This window comes from Oenanthe melanoleuca, chromosome 2 (genome assembly GCF_029582105.1).
Source record: "Oenanthe melanoleuca isolate GR-GAL-2019-014 chromosome 2, OMel1.0, whole genome shotgun sequence".
In the NCBI taxonomy this organism is placed as follows: Eukaryota; Metazoa; Chordata; class Aves; order Passeriformes; family Muscicapidae; genus Oenanthe; species Oenanthe melanoleuca.
This window is the reverse complement of record NC_079335.1, coordinates 57,370,047-57,392,399: the sequence shown is the minus strand read 5'-3', so window position 1 is coordinate 57,392,399 and position 22,353 is coordinate 57,370,047. Positions and strand designations below refer to the sequence as shown.

General features: G+C 37.4%; 1 protein-coding gene across 2 annotated transcripts in view; it reads right to left on the bottom strand.

The window, feature by feature from the left end:
* ZNF407 (zinc finger protein 407) overlaps positions 1-22,353 on the bottom strand; it is a 335,277-nt gene that overhangs the window by 92,313 nt on the left and 220,611 nt on the right. For both annotated transcript variants that reach the window (XM_056482799.1, XM_056482800.1), the window contains exon 8: positions 6,030-6,208. In XM_056482799.1, coding sequence (XP_056338774.1) covers positions 6,030-6,208 — 179 coding nt within the window. The remainder of the gene's footprint in view (positions 1-6,029; positions 6,209-22,353) is intronic.

The window sequence follows — 22,353 nt, the reverse complement described above, 5'->3', positions numbered from 1 at the left end:
AGGGAACTGCCAGGGAAAAGAGCAGAATTTTATATGGACTCTTAAAACATGTTAGGCAAATCAATAAATGTATGTTACAAGATATTTTATCAAGGATTTAATGACATGCCAGAAACAAACAGTTTAAGTGAGTGTATTTCCACTTCAGGCTCAAAGAGAGTAAGAATTTAGCACTGAGGATGGGAATGTTGCCTCTCTGGGAAAGAACACTTTGGGGGACTTACCTGTCCCCTCAGCTATACCACTGCTATCACAACACCCAAACACTTTATATCCACAAACACAGCCCCTACCAGGAGGTTGTATATGAACACTGTTTGAAGATTTAAGAGCAGAAAGGACTATTAGATAATAGTCTGAGTTCTGGTATATGTTTTGTAGTGAACTCAGCAACCTTAGGCCCTCCTAAAAACTATTTTCCAGAAAGACATCCAGTCTTCTCAAGGCTCAAAGGAACAGAACAAGAATAATTTCTTTTGCTAGTTGCTGCCAGAGCTCAATTGACCTCATATTTAAGTGTTTGCACCTTGTTTCTCATTTCAATTTGTCTGACTACGCTTTCAGTAACTGATTTTTCTTAGGCTTTTCTCAGCTAGACTACGAGTAGCTCATGTCTGATATTTTCTCCCTGTGAAGCAACTCATACACTATAATCAAGTACCTATCTATCATTTGGTCATGAATTATGTAACTCTTCATGAACACTAAGCGTTCAATCACCACGTAGGCAGCCAACTGCCAAAACACAATCGTCACGATCTTTGTTTTGTGAATGCCCAACCCCAGAGGCACCTATAATTTTCACAAAGGCACAGGCATACAAAGCTGTACTTCCAGGCATTCCCCAAAACATGTCTGTGCAGAGAGGGGAAGCAGCTCACACTTTTAGTTCTGCCAGGATCCATAGGAATAAGTGATCCTCCACTCCTACTCGTGGGGCTATGGGTCGTAGACACTCTCACCACACACTGGAAAATTTGAGTGCTTTGCAAGCATAGTATCAACTGTCACATGAAAAAAAACAAAAAACAACCTTACCAAAGAGCACAGTGAATTGAGCTGGCTTCACTGATTTTTTTTTTTTTTAATGACTTCCAAGAAGTATTTGGCATGACTTCTAATTCTAAATTAAACATCACCAAATTTTCTGTTCAATGCCTTAAGCAGTTCCCTAATCACACAGTTGACTGTCGTGAAGCCATTTTCCAGCAAGAGCTTTGTGACTCAAACTATGGAAGCATTGCATGTATTTTGCACGAGGAAACTTGTACAAAAAGCAGGACCATTATATCTTCTGCTCAGTGCAAAAAACAGGTCATTCAGCTTTCTAGGGCTGCATTCATTCTTGGAAACCATCTCCACTTTTTACAGTGCAGCATGGAAATAATGATATGGAAAAAAACCCTCAGTATCACTGCATAACTTTCACCACTATCATGAAACCAATAATGAGAAAACTGCTTCCCTTCTCTCTGAAAAGCTTTTGTTTATGACCAGCTTAGTTTCCACAGAAGGCTAGTATGGCACACTGTGAGATGCCATGAACTCTGCAGCTATTAGAATAATAGAGATGTTCAGGCACAGATATTATACTGTTTGGACATAAATAATGCATCATAAGAGTATCACAATGTTTGTAAGACAAGAGCTTCCAAATTATGAACATCTAGTTCAAACTGAAATTACCACCACCAAATGATGCTGCTCCAAAGCAGACAAGGCACCGAGAAAGAAAACTGGAATACTGATCCCTTGCAAGACCTACCACAGGTACAGGCCCTTCTCCTGTCCCACTTGACAAAATATTCAGGTTCAGTTCAACTCAATATTGCAATGTAGCATCAGTCAGAAGAAAACATGTTTCGAGAATTTTGGAAATGCAATGCACACAAGAATCAAAAGATTTCTTCAGCTTGCTTTGAGACTCAGAATTCAGAACCCCAAAGTAAGAAACTCAATTTTTTTAAATCAAATAATCTGATTTTTAGAAAAATCATTAAAGTGATAGTCATCAACATGATATGACAATTTGCTCATCTATTGGATTAATTTTCCATTTGTAATGATATATATTTAGATTTGCACACGGATAACAAGAATGTACAAAAATAGCTTCCACTAGAACAAAATTTCTATCACTTAAACATTATCTGCAGGATTCCTGAGCTTGCTAGTAAGCCCAATTCTGTTCTTAGAACAGCTATAAGATCTATCAGTATCTTAAATGTGGTTTTAAAATGAAAATAAATTTACATTGTGGATAATGGATAACAGTTTCTGGATTCCTGGCTTTTTTTCCAACAAAATTTCAATTTTCCTACAGACCTTGAGAAAATGGGTCAGAGAATATCAAGAAATAGACACCAAGCTCCTACAGAACAATACACAGACATTTTAAAAAACAGATTTGATGATTCATATAAAAATTAAGGTTAAATGCATAAACTGCTATTTGAAGTGTGGCCTAGCAAATTCAATTCCCGGTTTTATGTGCACTGCATATATCTTTGTTGGCTTGTGTGCATTAAAGGCCTGCCGTTCAAATGTATCAAATTTTAAAAGTTAAAGACAAAACTATAATCCAGACTCTCATTCTTTTAAAGTATGTAAGATTTATAAGGGATATAGTTGTATTGTTAAATTACTCCCTCTATGACAAAGAGAACCTATAGCAAAAAGAGGAAAAAAAGTCTGAAGGCCTGGTTTTCTGGTATTTCTCTATATCAATTTAGAACAGAAGTGCTATCACTTTGCAATTAGAGTATCATCCTCACAAATGTAAAAGCCAACTTCCTTTGCCTTCCATCTTCCACAGCCTCTCCCTTAGAAATGCAGCTTCCTCAAGCTCCTCACTACCATTGACCCCATAAAGCAGTACAGTAACTGCCAAAGCTAAAGAGAAACTAATATTAGAGCATTTTATTACTGTAGCAGGGCATCTCACCGCCCACAAGAGCTTATCTGTTGTTTGTTAACCAGCCAGATAAACAGGACAAGCTGTTTTACAGTGAGTTATTTTGGCACCATGGGGTTAACATCTCCCAACTGCCAATAAAGATCTTACTGATGCAAGCGAGATCTGGAAAGATAAGCCAGATTTTTGACAGACAGACATTCACTTTACAACTACAAGAGCCACACCAAACTTCCATAAACCAGAAATCTTCTATACATTTCCCTGGAGATGTGTGGAGTTTCTCCCATAAGCAGGGACACCTGCTTTGCAGTTACTGCCCAGGGATTAAGTGAAGGAATTGTCATGGCTTCAGTGATAAGTTAGATTTGACTCTTAATCAATACTATTTCTTTTCCTATCTCTAATATAGGTACCTTGATATTGTGCATTTTTCCATTATGCTGTAACCTACTAGTAGTATTATTTAGTTTCATACTGTGTAGTAAGTGATTCTGATTAAGATCTTTCATCTGCTATCTCTTGTCTGTTTAATAAATAATTGATTTTATAAATAGATCTGACTTGATTAGAACTTGCAGGCCAGGGTGATTCCTTGAACTTAAACTGTTGCCAAAATCTGAGGCTAAGTCTTGTCTGAAGCTTCAACTCTTCCCGAAACAATTATAAAGAGTATTAAATTTAAATTAGAAATCCAGCTGTTAATCCTAATTTCACAGACAAAGAACAGGCTTGACTTTTACTCCCAGTCCCATCCTGAAGGCACCCCACAGCTCCACTCTTGGTGGGTTGTGGTGAAGGAGTTTCTGCCTGTCCTGCAAAGTGGCTGGAGTTGGTGTCTCTCTCTCTGCCAGTGAAGAGGCTTACTCTATTTCTATCTGCTCAAAGAAGCAGAAAGGCTGTCTTTCCTGTTACAAAGGAATATTAGAACATAAAAGACAGACAAATATGTTTAAGTTAAAAAAAAAAAATCAATCTTGTATGACACTTTCATACTCCTATCCTCCTAAGGGGTTCTATGTCATGTTGTAGATTCTCTGTGGGTGCAGCCAATGACCAATAAGTCATCAGTAACTGTGAACCAGACACAGAACAAATCTTATTTTTATAAGGGATGTTAGCCAGGGCACAGGAGTTGTCCTTCATTCCTCTGAAAATTTTCTCTAAAACCTTTAACTCTCAGATGTCCAGCAGTCAGAAATGGATTGAAAAGAAGAAAAGAGACTTCCTTTAATTTAACTATGGTATGAATACACAATTATGACTCAGGTTCCTCTTTAATAGTGGTTTTTTTTTGAAAGGAAAACACAGTATCATCCTTTTAGCAATGTGATTATGCAAACAATGTTTCAAGACTTTTGTTGTACACCAGCTCTAGGCCATCCTGACAATAATCAGGTGACAACCTGTTCTTGCTAGTCCTAATATATTTGCACACAACCCTGTCAGTGCAAGGGGATTTCTACAGCATAAGAGTGAATGTATAGAAAAAAAGTATCATTAGGATACAACATACTGATGACTGTTTTCCTGTGTTACCAAGACAAGCTGAATATAGTAAGCATACCACGGCATGCTGCAATGAACAATTAATTTACCAGGATACAATCTTGAACTAATAATGGGAAAATGTACATAAAATGTTTGTAATTTTGGAATGTTAGTGATTCTATCACAGTTACAGCTCTGTTATATCTATCTGTTTATTGAAAGTATTTTTTTTTTATATTAAGTGGGATTATTGTAGTAAAAACCCAAAAGTGTCTGGATTTAAGCTCTGAGTTGAATATTCATTTGCTTTAGTGAGAACTATGGTGAAATGTGATCAGTTTTCTGACCTATTTTGAAATTGGTATTCTGCCAACTGGCATTTTGTTTGCACATCCAGATATTATCCACCATATGCTGACATGACATGATGATTGGTTCCAAAATGAAGTGGAATACTTGGCAAATAGAAATATATGGTACAAATAATACACTGCCTCTAGTCAGGAAAGCAAGCAGTCATTTTAAGAAGACTGAGAGGTTTTAAAATAACTACAGTGTACATACTGCACAAAGCTGCATGAAAACTCTCCAGGTTTTGCTTATTTACAGGTATGAGGGTATCAAAAACTATGAAATTAATTCCTTACACAAGATTCAAATCTGACACATGAGAACTAATAGCAGTAATTCAATGGAAGATTAATTTGCATCTCAGGGAAACTTTGGCCCACATAGCTTCTTCCTCCTCTGGATTCCCCAACTCTTTCTTCTCACCATCTGTTCTTTTTTCCCACTGCTCTGACTTGTCTTTCCACCCAGTGATGTCTAAGTTATCTGCCTCTCTTGCATTAAGATCACATTTAATTCAAGCTCCACACTAATTTTGTATTATTTCTCCTAAGCTTCTACCATTCAACTTCCTATTTTTCTCATAACTTGATGCTTCCATTAATCTTCCATCTTACAGTCTGAACACAATAATCTATTAAAAAAAAAAAAAAAAGAAAAAGAAAAAAAGGCCAAAAAAACTTGCTCCAAAACAGAAAACACCCCATCTCTTTTCTTTTAATTCCTGTTTCCAAAGCAATGGATTTGTTTTGCATTCCTCCAGTGACTTCCATGTGTGTGCTAACACAAAGCCTGAAAACATACATCTAAGTTGTTGGTTGAGCTCTGCTGTTCTATCTTTTAATGAGGAACAGTCTACTTTTTTGTAATGAAATCTAAGAATTTTTAAAGCAGTGCATTAATTTGCCACTGTATTTCCTATGGAATTTTGGTTTTCTCTTCTTGGGGGAATAGCATAGGCAGAGGGACTTAATAAAAATGTTAAAAAATACTTCTCCCTAGAAGTTCAGCTAGATTTCAAAATCTAAAGGCATCTAAATAGCATGCACTTCTGATGTTCATTTATTGAACTGCAAGATTTGCTTGTGCAACATGAATAGATTTCAGTGCTTAATGCATAATCTTCAACCCTGGAACATTTTAAGAGGATTAAACCCATTTTAAAACCACATTCTTCTTCAAAATAAATGATAATAACATTTTGTTTTGTTATCACAATCATTTAAGCAAGTGCATTTAGAGAAGAATTTGTAAGCAAAAGGAGGAAGGACCTTACCAGCATGCAAGTATGCCAGATCAGGATTTTCAATGTCTGGGTGTAGTTCTTTCAAGTGGTTACGAAACTCCACAGGAATATTTGTGCCATAGTCACACCTAGGACAGTTATACATTTTTACTCCTTCATGCTTTCCCGTATGCAAGATGTGTTTACGGATATTTTCTGCACAATTCGACCTAAAGAGCAATGAAAAAAAAGAAAAAAATATTTATTTTCTACCAGTGGTTCAAATAAAACCTAGTGTTATAACAGAAAAACAGTAGTCATCACTCATTTTTCATTGTCTGTACATTTTTTTTGCATCCACTTAGGTTTTGCATAAATGTGGTCCTTTGCACGAAAGCTCCCAAAGCTGTTTCAGGCTAGCTGAACATCACATCTGAACCAGAATGATTGATTCGTTACATTTACAGAATTTCTATTTTTCAGAAGGTAGTCAGTGATGGACAGAAATTAAGCAAAAGTCTTTACTTAGCAAAACTGAAATATACAAATGCCTATAATATTCCCAATGGAGCTCACATGAACCTTTCCTACAAAGTCCCTAAATTAAACAGGAGTTGCTGTGAATGCATACTTTTGCAAGTATAACTGCTCATAGGAAAGAGAATTGAGTTGTTCAATTTTTACATTTTTTTGAAAATATACAGATTATGGTTTACATCTTAAACACAGCTTTTGTGAAAGTACTGGAGCTTTTATGCATAAAAGTCAGATCACATATACAATTAGTTTAACACATTTCAAAGCAGTATTTATAATCATATTTCTGAAAAAAAAAGTAATAAGAAAATATTTCACATTTCCCTTATTCACAGAGAGGTCCATATGGCAGCAATTTTTAATTTCTAGTCTTTAAAATTTTCCAGTCTCATTACAAAATTATTTTGCATTAGAATTTCCTACTTATTTAAACTAAGTGATGAATCCTACATAAAATGCACACTGCCGGTCCATTTATTTCAATCAGAAGTAGTCAGTATATTTATTCTTGACTCAAAAGAACAGAACTCTCTATGTGTACCATTGCTTTGGGGTTTTGTTTATTGTTTAGACTTTCTTACTAACATATATTATTATTATTGCCAAACTAAGAACAGTTATTCAGCCTAACTGAAAAAAGTACAAACACTCATGCAAACTACATAAATGTATAATACTTCACAAATACTCAAATAAGACAATGTAGCATTTTGGGCAACTGGTTATATACCCATCAGTGATAGAAATACCACAGTAGCAGGCACCTAAAAAAGGACCCCCAAAATAAACTGGAAGTAGCAGCTTGAAGTTCTGCTGGAATGCTTGTCTCTCCCTCGGAAATGGTCATAGTAAAGTTGGTATCTGCCTTACGGTGCTGCCAAAGCTCACCCTCTGTCATGTCCATCTGCTATATACTGGTATAATGATCAGATGCCTGAGAATGTCAGAGAAGACACTTATCACTGAAAAATATAGAAAATATTGGTCCTCAGCATCTTTCAGGATTCTGCCCTAAAAAAGTTACAATACTCATGAATGTTGTCAAAATGAAATATGTATTTCACAAAAAAAAAAAAAAAAAAAAAAAGTAGTGTATACTGCAATGAAAGCAGGAGACAACCTGGTAACCTTCTATCATGGGTTATACTTTAAAGGGCAGTAGATTAAAGCAGAGCATACGAATCTGAAATAAAATATCTGTGTTCTTTTAGCTCAGCTCTCATACTATGCTAAGGAAAGATATAAAACTTTTTACTTTGAAATATTTCTGTGAAATATATAAAGGATCTGTGGAAACCTGTGTAAGAGTTGTGAAGAAAACCTTCAAGCCATAAAAGGCCAGTTCTATCTCCTTTGATATAGAATTTGCTCCAGCCACTTTAAACAGAGCAAAAAGCCTCATTTATTCAGTCATCAGTAAAAATCTGTTGCTAAACACACCAACATCCAGATATAAAAATTTTAAACCCATATTTTTCCATGTGACAAGGGCAGGAAGGCTTAATCAGAAATGAGGAATATGAGATCACAAGGCATTACAAATGGCCCCTCATATTAGGTTGCAAAGCAGCAATTGCCAACACAAGGTAAGCCATGATGGTAACAACTGGAAAAGCACTTTTGAAGCCAAGTGATACCTTTAAATATGACAGGACAAAAGTGTACTGCATATAAAATGGTTTTTAATTATTCAGTGTGCTTTGAATGCATGTTTTATTAGGAATTTTCTCCCACATTCTGTACAAGGATGTTATTATATACCTGACATAAAACACCCCCACCAACACAGTGTGTGTAGTTACATCTCTTCATATCATATGAGTAAACACAGAGGTCTGTGATTTTAAGCAGCACTCTGCTTTTATTAAAGCTATCTCATGACAAGAATATAACTAAAACATTATAATGTTGCAATAGTGATGATAGTTAAGCTTTTGACAGGTCTTGTATTGCAAAATTCACTTCTGGGTCTCTATAAACCCTGAAATACAGATTTCCTTTGTTCTGAAATTTGGAAAATAGAACCCAGCACAATAAAAATTATTTGAGGAAAGTCCTTCTAGTTTTTGAGTTTCAGTCCGAATTACAGCCACAAACAAATAAATGCAGGTTTTAGAAGACTAGCCAGTATTTCAGTAAAGCTACAGTTGAGGTTTCTAAGTTAAATTACTATTACCATTGCTTCATGTAAGCACGCTTTCATCCTCATGATACATTTTTAAAATCAAACGTATATATTTCTGTCAATTTGTCCATGCTCTGAAGTAACAGGAACTCATTAGAGAGACTTAATTAGTCTAAAGCCACAGTCAATGAGTTCAATATTCAATTCTGATGTAGAGAAACACAAAGAATATTTCTTTTAATTTTATGTCTTGCAGTGAGTCTTCTTATTAGATATGAAGAAAGGTTTGAGACTTGATGCAAACCCCACAAAAACCCCATAAAAGAGAAGAGGAAGGCCTATGGATTTTTCAATGTCTTGTCAGCACTATACACAGTGAAAGAGGAGATGAAACATGTTGCTAAGGTACATTACAGATGAACAGGAATTATGAGGAGCTGAAAAGCTCAGCCCATACTTTCCTTTGAACAAACCTGTATGACCTCCCCCATGAAAGACTGATATATTGGGAAGGGCATAGGCCTTCCATATCCAGGAGAGCTCCCACATTTCTGTAAAGGACAACACTTTGAAATAAGGGAAACAGATGGTAAGATCCTCCTGAGAAATGCAGCTACTGCTTAAGATGAACAGAAAACATCTTCTGTAAAAAGACAAAAAAGGGCATTTGTCTCTAATGTTCATCACACAGCGATGCATTCCAATTGGTGTTCTAGCTGCACATTCCACTGTTGCCTTTACAAGTCCATTCCTACCAACCAGGTACCTTTTTCTGCTCTCAATAAATTAAAGGCTGCTGCATATTCAAGTATCATAAACTGGAAATGACTTATCCAATGTACACAGAATCACAGCATGCTTAAGGTTCAAAGGGACCTCTCAAGACTGTCTAGTCCATCCCTGCTGCTCAGGAAGGATGACACATGGCCAGTTGCCCAGGACCATTTTTAGGCTGCTTCTGAATATCTCCAGAAATATCTCCCACCCTCCCTGGGCTGCCTGTGCCATTGCTCAGTCACCCTAACAGTGGAATTGTTTCCCTGACGTACAGAGGAAACCTCCTATCTTCCCATTAGTACCAACTGCCTCTTGTTCTGTCTCTGGGCACCACTGAAAAAAGAGCTTGGCTTCCTCTTCTTTAGAGCTCCCCTTCAGATATGTGTGCATACTGATGACATCCCCTGGGTCTTTTCTCCACGCTGACCAGTCCTAGCTCTCTGTCTCTCCTTATTTGGGATGCTCCAATTACAAACAATTTATTCAAGTTTTCAGTGGTCATTGAGTTTGCACAGGCATCATGCACAGAGTGACAAGGAAGCCTGATGCCCTGTTCCACAGGCATCTGCACCCTTGCCTCTTGGCACCATGGATCCACTTTGTTGGGAGAGTGAAATGAAGTGGAAGGTTGAGAGTTGTATAAAACGGTCAGACATTTTCTCAACATGAGAAGCTGTTGCCTCTGTTTACTTTGTCTTCCTTCTCCTATCCTCATATATATATATGTGCTCCTTTTACAAAAAAAAAACCAAAAACAAAACAAACAAAAAAAAAAACAAAAATAAAAACAAACAAACAAAAAACAAAAAACAAAAAACAAAAAACAAACAAAAAAAAAACACCCAAACAAACAAACAAACAAAAAAAAACAAACCAAAAAACAAAAAAAAAACCAATATGGAATTGTGCTAAGAGCAAGAAACAGAGTGAAAGACTCTTCTGGTCTACAGAAAAGTGGGAAAAACATGCTTCTGGTGGATGGGACAGAAGTTCTCATAACTGACCTCCCTCCTCAACCCAAAAAGTACAGTTGCTCCTTAAGCCCCTAAAGGTAGTATAAGTGACCCTATGAAGACATTTTCTCAGTTGCATTGGCAAGCTACAATGTGCCAAAGACCAGATTCCTCAGCAAAACTAGGCCTACCCCACTGCAAACAGCAGCACTGTTCAGGTGTCTGGGATGGCAGAGCAGAGACATACACTTTGCAGGTGGCAGAGACGGGAGTTCCAAGTCAGCAGCAGAGAAGCATGGTTGGAATAATGAGACTTGGAGCAAATCTGTGCTGGGGGTAAAGCAGTTACTATTCCTCCATCACCTCTTCCTTCTTTCCAGTCTTGCACAGCTCAGCCAGCCAGTCTCACCAGCAAGCAGCACGAGCTGAGTGAGGGCAGAGATGTGGGAATCCCTCCTCCATGCAGAGGGACTCATCCCCAGCCTTGTGCTCTGCCCTCCCCTCTGCCAGCAGCACTGGTTTGAGCATCCTCTGTAAACAGCCAAATCCAGTAGTTAACTGCAGACCTGTGGCCGCCCAGCACCAAGCTATTTGCTGTCCTTCTCTTTACACAGTGTTTTGGATAAAAATAATGAAATAGGAGAAATTCACAAAATACCTGTGAATTCTACATTTGCCCATGCAGAATAGGAATGTCTCTATATTATTAAGCATTTTCTACATGAGACTACATTAGTATTGTATTAAACAGTTAAATAAAATATTGCAGGAAGTAATCCATTTTTATTTTCTTTCTTATTTACTAATAAGAAACTGAAATTCGAACACTCTTCCATTATGCAGTGCCTGACATTTTCAGAAAGATACTTACTGCAATACATGGAAATTGAAGGTTTCAGAGGTGCAAATGAGGTAAAATGTTAATTATCTAGTTCACTAAGTTTTAAAAATTTTAGCACCTTGTAGGACTCTTATTTGCACAAAATAAACCTTTTTCAAAAGGTCTTTTCCAGCACATTAGGTATAAACATCCTCTTTCTGCAGGGAAATGCATACAATGTAAAGGACTTATGGCAGCTCCATTGACATCACTATTTACAACATAAAAACAAACACAGTGATACAACCAACTGATTGAAAAGATTTCTGTTTTTCCCCTGTTTGTCAGTATGAATCAAGTTCACTCTCATATACACAGCATTCTGAAGGTCTTCTGGACCCTTTATACCCTGCTATGCAACCTGCAAGTACAGAGAAATTGCAGCATTATGATTGAAAAATAGCAAAGTCTCCAGATACTTCCTTCCAGAAAGAAAAGAAATTATGATGAAAGCAAACTTCTCAATGAAACAATATACACTACTGTAGATTCTTAACCTCAGTTATTCACCAAACATTTGCAGGTATTTCCTTTACAGAAAATGCCATCTAACTTGGTAAAATATCTTTAAATCAAAATTGCAGTAATGTAATTACACTAGAAAAGGAGAACCATAGATTTTTAGAAACACAAAGTCATACAGAACATTTAGCATGACCTCATAGATAGCACAGTTCATAAACATTTGCCCATGATTCTTTTCTCAAACCATAATCCTTTTGGTACTGAAACATGGTTTCTATGTAGAGCAACAGGGAGTCCTTTGAAATCACAGGCAAATTACTCTTCAGTTGATGACTCTCCCTTTTACAAACTGTCATGTTTCTTATCCCCCTGCACCTAGCTAACAATGCTACTTGTCCAACACTTTGAATCTCCTCATATCCAGACCTCCAGTGGAAGAGCTACAGAGACCGAGTTCCTTTCAACTCACTCTGAGGAATTGCCAGGCTCTCCAGTTCTTCATCCTTTCCAGTTGCTTTAAGCTTTGAACACATTCACATTTCACACCAGTGCTGCATACATGGATGCCAGGACTTCCCCCATGCTCAGCATTCTCCAGCTGCAGCCAGTGCTGAGAACTCCTGGATACTTTTTGCAGCACCAAGAGCTCCTGCACACTCAAATGCAGGGACCTTTCAGGTTGTTTTCAGCATTACTGCTTTCCAAAATAGAACCCTTCTAGTCTCCCTTTGTTTCTTGCTGTCATTAAATTGTATGAGAACTAGAAATATTTTCTTGACAGGAGAGAAAGAAATACCTCAATCTGTGGTAATTACATTATACAAACAGGCTTATTCAATCAAGACCACAATGACAGTCACTGTGCCCAACTTCTACTTAGCAAAACTCAAACTAACCAACCAACCAACCAACCAACCAAAAATTCTTCCCCTATTCAAGATTTAGCTACATTTCTGGTTTTGAAATAAAATAAGCTGATTGCCAGTTCGTGCAAACTAGCTACATAATAATACATAATCTGCACATACCACTGGCAATACAGACTGCAAGTTTAAAAGTTAAAGCTTACTTCTTCAATGCTACAAATCAATACAGTATTGCACAAGAAATTGTGAAAAAACAGCAAAATATCATAGCCAGAAATGTGGTAATGTGTTGAAACTAACATTATAAAACTGCAGGAATTACTGGATATTAACACACACACATAATATATATTTACATATATATGTACAAGAAATGTAATGCATTTTCTCAGCCTTCTCAGTACTGACATGCACCTGAGTTATTTTTTCCTTTCTCTTTGCCTTTAAAAGCAAAAGTTCTACCTTTTATTTAGGTTTTAAGTGAGTGGGGAAACACTCACATGGATACAAGTGCCGATGCTATGGAACCAAGTTCAGTTCTCAAGTGACTTACGATGCTGCTGCTGGCATTAGCAGCACACGGCTCCATGGGGACTCAGGAGGGCAACTCCAATGTACCCAGTGCCAGCTCAGCTCTGCCTGTGCCACTGCTGCCAAACACCTCCCTGTGCTGCTCCTAAAGACCTCTGGTGCACAGAGCCTATGAGCTGCTGGGGCCAAGCAAAGCCTTTGCCACATAGCTGCTTCTGCAGCGAGTATTTGCTCACAGCTTTTCAACTCTACCAAGAAAAGGTGACTGAAATACACACCCTCAGTGCTGTAAAAATAATCATGCATGCCCAACAACCTGGTGGTCACATGTCTTGCCCTGTTTTCGTGTACTGCCATGTATTGCATGTATTGCCACTCAGAAAATATGAAGTAGCCCATAAAAGAGAGTACACTACATTTACATGCTTTAATGAGATTTTATAATACAGTCAGTTTCACAAAGAAAATAATAAAAATGTATTTGGGATTTATTCTGATAGTATTTTACCAACACACAGGGATAATAATCGTAATGTTTTCTGCTTTTCTACATTTTTAGCTTTGCATTTTTTTCTGTAATGATCTATTTGTTATGACATACAGTATGTGTGACAGATGTCCAATGCTGGCTGCTAAAAAGTAGCAGAGCCCTGTAGGGAAGCAGCAAAAACTTGTGCATCAGCACAGAAAATGATGGAAGATTGATAATTACTGCTTGTGTGTAAGCTCCATTCAGCAGACTAGCATGTCCAAATTGTAATTTGGCCACAGATCCACCATTCTATTTACAATGTATTGGAATGAAAATTCCCAGTTTCAAGTAATTGATCATTACGATAGCTAAAGTAAGTGCTTTTAAAGGCAAATTCAGGGTAATTGGAAATTCTGAAGGGAAATAAGAAGAGATGTACTCTAGTCTTGTTTACCTCTGAGGAATTTGTAAAGCCAGTTACAACCCTGCACAGTGAACAAAAACTGAAGTATAGACCCAATGCTGGCATCTAAATCTACTCATGAATTTTCAGAGTATTTTTGTAGAAAACCAGCAAACAACAGTCTCCACAATTTAAAGAAAATATATTTTTTTTTCCAGGAAAAAGCCCATCTGTGATTCCAAGGAACTACAGTATCCTGCCTTAAATGGTTCCATTATTCTCTATTTTCTACAAGGAAAGAGAAAGAAGGAAAGAGAAAAAGAAGTAAAGAAGAAGCTTTTAGACAGAGACCTGCAAATTATGTCCAAACTGCTAGACTTGGAAGGAATGGGTGAAAAGGGTACAGAAAATAATGGAAATTTGCCTCAGCTCTCCACCTGTGCTGTGGTCCTCACTGTCCCCTTAGCTGCTGTGCAAAGCTGGGCTGCTCAGCTTGTGAGTCTGCCTCAACAGCTCTTTAGAGAGAGGCTCAGTGTCTCCTTTTACTGACTAGAGAAGTAAAAAAAAAAAAAAGCAAAGCAAACAAAGGAAAAAAAACCAAACCAAAAACAACAACAACAACAACTAAAAAAAGGTTTTCATAGGACTGATATGTGTCTGAAAACTCTCTGTAACATTTGCTAGAACTCCTGGCTTGCACTTTGCTGCAGGCAGAGTGATCTCTGTGATGGCCCAGCTCGAGGGCCTGTGTGCCTGCGGTGAGGGATGCAGGGGGCTGCTGTGCACAGTGCACTGCTGCACTGTGTCAGCCAAGGTTTAAGTGGCAGAAATAGCAGGTGGAGTTCATCTATTTCACTGTAACTGAGAATAATCACTCCATTGTTCCTGGGCTTCCTCCCTCCCCCTTTCCTTTCTTCTCAGAGCAGATGGCATAAAAGAGAAGCTGGTCTGAGAAACACCATCTCTGCGGTGGTGTGAGGATGGAGACCGGGCTTTAGGTATCACACACCCTGATTTAACAAGGTACTTACGCATTTGTGCGGCTTAAGTACAAGCAGCCCCCGTTGACTTCAAAAGAATGACTCACAAGGTTAAATTTATGTACATGATCAAATACCTTGCTGAAATGAGGCCATGGAAAACATCCATTCTTTAAAAAAGCTGGGATGAATTTAATTGAAGACACGCATTTCCTTTCAACATCAATTTTTTTCCCTATTGTACTTCTTTTAATGACCACATAAAGTAACTGAACAATTCTGTGGAGTCTGTTTGTATATCCTCAGGAACACATAAAGTATTTTCACAGATACAGGAGTACAGATGGAGCCTAGGAAAGGGTGTGGAATCTAGCGGCTGTACAAGATGAAACTGGACTCCTAATGTTGCTGGAGTCAGAAATGATAGCAACAGACCCTAAAGGCTGCCTGTCAATCTCAGATGCAGATGGTACTTCGTCCAACTGGCCTTCGTGTCAGTTCCTTCAGCCATTTTAGTGACAACACGGTTCCCTAGAGGGCAGATCCTGTTGCTTTGCAGCCTGGATTCATACCCAGGGCACTGTGGTCTGTACGATCTCTGCTCAAAGTAGGTTTTTTTAATGCTAATACAGTGCCTCTTCTTGCCCTATCCCAGCCCCAACCCCCCATGCAAAAAGAGATGGCCATTTTCTTCGTCATTTCAAATGTTCCAATTTATCAAAGGAATCAGCAATAATTGTCTGAAAGATTCACTTTTGTTATGCATGCCAAAACTATATATAAATCCCTGCTAATAAAATTTGCAGACAACACTGTAATTGGCAGCATGATTAATAACAATGACACTGCCATCATACAGAGCAATCGCAGAAGCCAGGCGTGTTCAATCACACCATGTACACACACAATTACATGTTAGCTCTCCCACCTTTAAACAATGCATGCAAGTAACTTAGACGTAACAGTGAAAAGCTGTGACACTGAAAATGATTTGAGGATTAGTGGACCATCAGTTTAATGTGAACTTCTAGTGTGATGCTATAAGCACAAAGGCCCCATGCTATATTTAGCAAGGAAGTAAGGATGCAATGTTCTCTTTGTCACACCGGAGAAGCTAAATCTAGAATATCCACTTCCTTATTACTGCCTACATTTAAAAGAGGGAACAAACAGCCACAAAGTGATTAGAAATAGAAGTGGGGTAAAAAACTCCAAAGCATTTAATAAAAACCCCCTCTGTTTTGCTTATTACACTTGAGCTTTGGCCCATGAGTAACTCAACATGGAATAAAGGTGTGATTAAGGGACAACCTAACTCAGAGAAAACCGATACAAAACCAAAAACAATGACTACAAGTTACAGTGAAATTCAACTGAGAAACTAAGCACAATTTCTTCAGCAATTAATCTTTCACAGAAAGGAAGCTGGTTCTGCAACTTTGTCTGTTTTCAGATCAAACCTGAATATGTTTCCAGAGCATAAAATTTAGTCAGAAGTAGGAGGTTCAATACAGAGCAAACTGGGGAAAAGAAACCACCTATGCAGTTTATTTTCTGTAGAAGGTCACATTGGCTGAGCTTAAGGCTTTTTTCTGGGCTGAAAGTCTCCAAGAAGTACAGTTTAAGCCTGAAAAATGTCATTGTGAGGTCAGCCATTTATTGTGCTTCCATGATGTCATAGAAATTTGTTCAGTCTGCAAATTAAATATATTCTTCCTGGCTGTCAATACTGCAAAACCATCTTAGATTCTGAAAGTCAAATTTGGGTCTTTAGATGGAGGTATGATTGATTATCTAATCTAAAATGTGTGTTGAAAGCATATATCAGAGAAACATCATTCTCTTCGGATTATGTCCTCATAATGCCATTTTCTGCACAAATGTAAGTAAATGCAGCATTTGGCTCTGTACTTTGAGCTTACTTCACAGACATCATTCACTCCAGGAGAACTGGTTTTAAGAGTAAGGAGCAAGCAAAACATGGTTTTTGCTCCTACAAGAGTACATTTGCCTATAAGGATGTCCCGCTGCTTGGTAAGAAACTGCAGTTTTCATGTAGTGGGACTTTCACTGGAGACCTACACATCAAAATTAACATGCTGTGTAGTTAGCCAAAAAAGCACTGAATTTGACTCACCTAACACACCTATATATAAAATAAAATGTGTAAGGCAGTTTCTACTGCACTTCTACTTCAGACTATTCAAAGTTGCAGATAAGCTGTCTTGTGAAAGTATTAGATTAAAATTGGACCACCCAGAATGGACACATTTTTACTATTCTTTCAACAATACAAAATTATGTCTAAAAGACATAACATGATTTTAGCTAGATGAGAAATCAGGGCAACACTCTATGAATATATTAATAGGAACTGCCTGAATGGTATTATTTCAAAAAGCTGACCCAAGAAGAAAAACATTTAAACACCAGGGCAAAAGCCTTTTGGATACCAATGAAATTCTGTCATACTAAGGAATTTTCTAGACCAATACCAAACAAATTATCCTATGATCATGTATGCAAAGGTTCTGTCTTAAAGAAAAAACCCACAACCATATAAAATTAACCCCATCATATTACAGGAAAATAAACATCTTTCATTGTCACAGATATTGTTATGGACTTGTCTTTTTTCCCCACAGAGGGTTAACAAGAAAAGAAGGGAGAATGGTAAAATATGAAACTTTCTCTTTGGCTTCACCTTTCACATTCTGGTATCATACAACAGCAGAAACTAATGAACTTGCTCATCTTCGAGAGCCCTTTTGCATGCTTCTCCCTTCACCCTTAACTCTGATCCTCGCAGATCTTCCCTTATGTGTGCGCCAATTTTACTGGTATAATATGTGCCCTTTTATTAGTTGTGTTCTGATTTCTACTGAGAGATACTTAAAGCTTATACAACTCAAAAACTATTTTATCACTTCTGAAGAAAACTAATAGTGGAGAGCCACTGAATGATAAGAGAGACCACTGAATTTATTTAATAATGCATGTCCATTTCACAAAAATGGCCTGTGTAATCCTTTTAAAAATAATAACCTGTTCATTTCAGACCTTGCACAATGCTTCTCTTTGTCCCTTGTAAGTCTCTCAAATGTCTTATTTTAAAGGAATATATAGTACTCCCGGAAGACATTTTCCCATTTCTATTCTCTTCAACTCCTGTGAGCCCTTGTTCTGTGTGATAAGGCAATCTCCTTCGGGATCTGAGCTGTGTAGTTTCGCACCACGAGTGACAAGGACTCAACTTGAATAACTGCTGTGCGCAGGTTGTAATTATGTCAGCTGGAGTGTTGAACAAGGGGACTGATTAATGTGAGCCCCAGCCCAGGCACAGTCCCTATCAAAACCTTCGTGCAGGCCAGCAGTGGGGATGGGTTAAAGCAGAAAGACAAAACATGCTGTATCGTCCATGATAGATGAATTGCTCCAACAGTCTTCAGGCAGATGTTCCAGGACAGTATAATATACAATTACTCTGCCTTATCACCTTCCCAGGGACAATAAAGCTTCCTCCTTCTATAGCTCATGTGAGTGAAGGCAAAATTAGTTTTACTTTTACAACACTGACTCACTTATCATGTTGCCTTGATTGTGCTTTTACAGCTCAAGAAAACATATATTGTACTCTTAAACTAAAAACAAACAAACAAATAGAACTCACCAAAAAAACTCGGCACCCCTCATCTTTTATATAAAACCAAACTATTCCTTTGAGTCTATCTTGCATCATAGTAATAAAGTCCTTAAAGGGCTAATTCAGTACGTGATTCTAGGGAACAATTCTTTAGAACAACTGAACCTATTCAAAAGCTTAATATTTTATGTACATATATGTAAAGAACTTATTGATTCAAATCAGAATGCATAGATAATAAAAAATACACAGGTTTGGTGCAAAAGATAATTTTGCAAATAACATACCCTTAATGACTTTTAATTAAGCACTCATTCTAAAAATGCTACAGCACTCCTGCAAAACAATTTTTTGAGAAGTCATTAATCCATGTGCCTCTTTAAAGGCCACAAGAGTTTACAACTATTATAAACAATCCATGTATTTTCCAAAAGTAAATATAGACTAAGTAAATAATATAAATTTAGGAAAAATAAATCTATCTATCTATCTATCTATCTATCTATCTATCTATCTATCTATCTATCTGCATTTGTTTCCTTTCTGTTATCAGATGTTTACAGTTTGGGCTTTTCTGCTGCAGAGATGGAAGTATTCTATACGTTTCAGTGCTATTTCCATGAGTTTGCAGAATAGTAGCTTACTAACATGAGGTGAATAGCAAGAGAAGAATATAGCTCATAATATACTGAAATCCTTTCTTTCTAAGTACTGGATGGTTATAGATAAAAAAGCTGTGCTTTAAAGAAGAGAGTCTAAATAGTTCCACTTGCATTCCAAGATGCATTGCTTTCAGTACTACCCTTTCTTCAGCTATATAACAATGACATGATCTCCAAAAACAAAACAAAAAAACATACACCCAGAAACACATTTAGCAAGACACATATTTGAAGGTCAGGTTTAAAAACAAAACCAGACTAAACCAGCCAAGGCTGATTCTAATGGCACTTAAGACTGCAAATGTATTTGAAAAATTCTATTTATATGCATTTAATTTTCATGAAAAGTACTGGACTACTGGTTCATAAAGGAGAGATAAGATTTTCTAAGGAGACTATGGGAATTAGGCACTGATACTGCACTTCAACTTGAACGCAGGCTCTCAGCTGTTACACCTTCTTTGAGATATTAATCATTAAACAGTACCACAGTCCTGGCAACAACAAAGTTTCACCACCACAGTACTGGCTTTCTGGGCTTCCCTGGTGAAATGTAATCCTATGTTTATGGATCAAAAAGAAGCTCCAAGAAAGCCAGCACATTCTCACTGCACAGCATGTTGACCTGAGAGGACAGCATGACAGGATAATGATATGCCAATTGCTGCACAGAGAAACAACATAAAAAATGGTCTTGGCCTCAGGAAAACTATAATCTATTGTATTAGTATTGAGAAGGAAATTATAATTAGAAAATAGGCAAACAGAGTAGTGGTAGGTTTGGGAGACAGGGTATCAGTAAAACAGAGTAGAAAGCTTTCTGTTTAGGTGCACTGATGGGCATGGCAGTACGAGATGGCAACCTAGTCTGTGCTCCATAACCATTCAAATTAACAATGCAATTAGTGGATATAATAAAGAACTCATGAAGGTCTCAACATTTGCATAAATTAGGTATCTACTGTTTCTAAAGGAGGATGCAGTTCACCTATAGGAAGCATCAGAAGCTCTAATCTGCTCTGGAAAAGGAAACAAGGTTCCCCCTAACTTTCTAGAAATGATGCCACTATTCTAGGTAGTAAAACTCCCAAGTTAAAGGCTGCCCATATCTTGAGGAAGGCTGAGTTCTGTTTTCTGTCCCAGGAAAGTATATTAGCTGGCACAAAATATTGTGCATCAACCCTTTCTTCTTGAAACTTTGCCATTAGACAGCAAGAAACTACCAGCAGCCAAAAGCAGATCTAATCCTTGCTTTCAGAAAATGCTCTTCTGTTTTCAGTTATATTCCCCATATAATTTTATTAGAAAATCCAAACAACAGGCTCCTAAACACTTTGTCCTGTGCCCTTTCAGCTGATTTTCTAAACAATAACTCAAATGAGGCTGCAGACAGCAGTTCATTATGAACTAAATGAATCCTGATTTGTCTAATATTCAGGCCTTTAACACATACCCAAAAATACAGGAAGAAGGGTCTGCTTGCCTAAAAAATGTACCCCCAGCTTGAGGGAGACATAGTCATTTCCCCAGGACAAAGAATTCTGAGCATGCCTCAGTGATTTCACTCAGTTTGCAAGAACTTGCAAACTCAAGTAGAAAACTGAAAAACAGTTCTAAAATTCTGAAATGAGTAGATGTTTCTGGATTTAGATGTCTTTTGGCAAGATTTAGGATCCTCTCTGCAAATCAAATGGAGAGTAGAAATAGCTAGGTTTTATCCAGTTATTTCTGGATAAATCCCACAACTTACTTGCCTATTTGAACTTTTTTACTGTTCAGGATACAAAGTCTTGTGGAAGGTGCTGCCAGCTCCCTGGCTTTCCATTTCTCTCCTTCCTAAGAAACAAGTATCTTCATGACAGGTGAGAATTGTCACTTCACTGGGGACATGGAGGGGATGTGAATAATACCAGTGGAGCCAGGATTTTATCCACTGTCTTTGTTTTGTTTTATAGTATTGACCCTGTGACAGTACACACTTTCCAGCCAGTGAAAGCTGACTCCCAACTGAGCTATGGAACAGAAATGCTTAGATGGAGAGGGGCTTAGTTATAATCCTTTCTGTTACAGTACTCCTGCCATGCTACTGTTGAACTGAAACTAAAAATGGGCACTTCAGAGCAGGAAAAGAAAATAAAGATTCTTCTGATGTTATGTTGCAGACTTCTAAGAGAAAAGACATCCAAACAAAAGAGGAAGCAAGGAACAGATGCAGGTGGACAAGAACTCAGGAAACAAATGCTGTATTTGCCTTTTAGAATCCAGTTCTGCAATGCAGAGTACCAAGAGAGCTATCATCACCCAATATTCTCATCTCTCATCCCTTGCACCACCACCAGGAAACACAAAGCTATTCCCAAAAAAGCTGTACTCACTGGCCTTGTTTGCCTGGCTTGATGTTCCTTCATTAATTTAAAACAGACTGGATAGTAGACACCTGCTTTACCCTCACAGGGGCTCACATTTAGGACTTCCCTCTCTGGTCTGACACAAATGAACAAATCCAATACAAATTCCTTTATCTTTAAAACATTTCTTCTACTTGAAAGTTTTACTGCTCTTCAAAATGACTATATTTCAGCATGCAAAAATCAATCAGCTAAATACCATATGACTGTGCTATAATTTATTAGTGCTGATCAAAATCTTAAAGACTAGTAATTAAAATTCAAATTACAATGTGATGAAAGTCACATTTAGTCACATAAATGAAGAGGCTGAATTTCAAATAGGCACAGAGCCACTGGACCCCATGTGAGATGAGAATTTGTGGATGCTCAGTATCACTAATAACATGGAAAAAGAATTTACCATTTCTTCAAACTCTGCTTCTTTTCCTGAAGCAAATACATGTATATAGATCTATGAATATGTCAGTTCATCACTGAATGACACAGAAAACAGAAAAAGTGTCAAAAAAAGCACTTATGGAATAATCTCTCCACAGTGGGAAGCTTCCTCCTACTAAGAAATGTCATTGGTCTCAATTGCCTGGGTAGAAATCTTTTTCAAATGATCTTTTTTTGTAAAGAAAAACACAGATTTTGGGGGTCTCCTCCTTATCCTTTGAAAAATACTTTT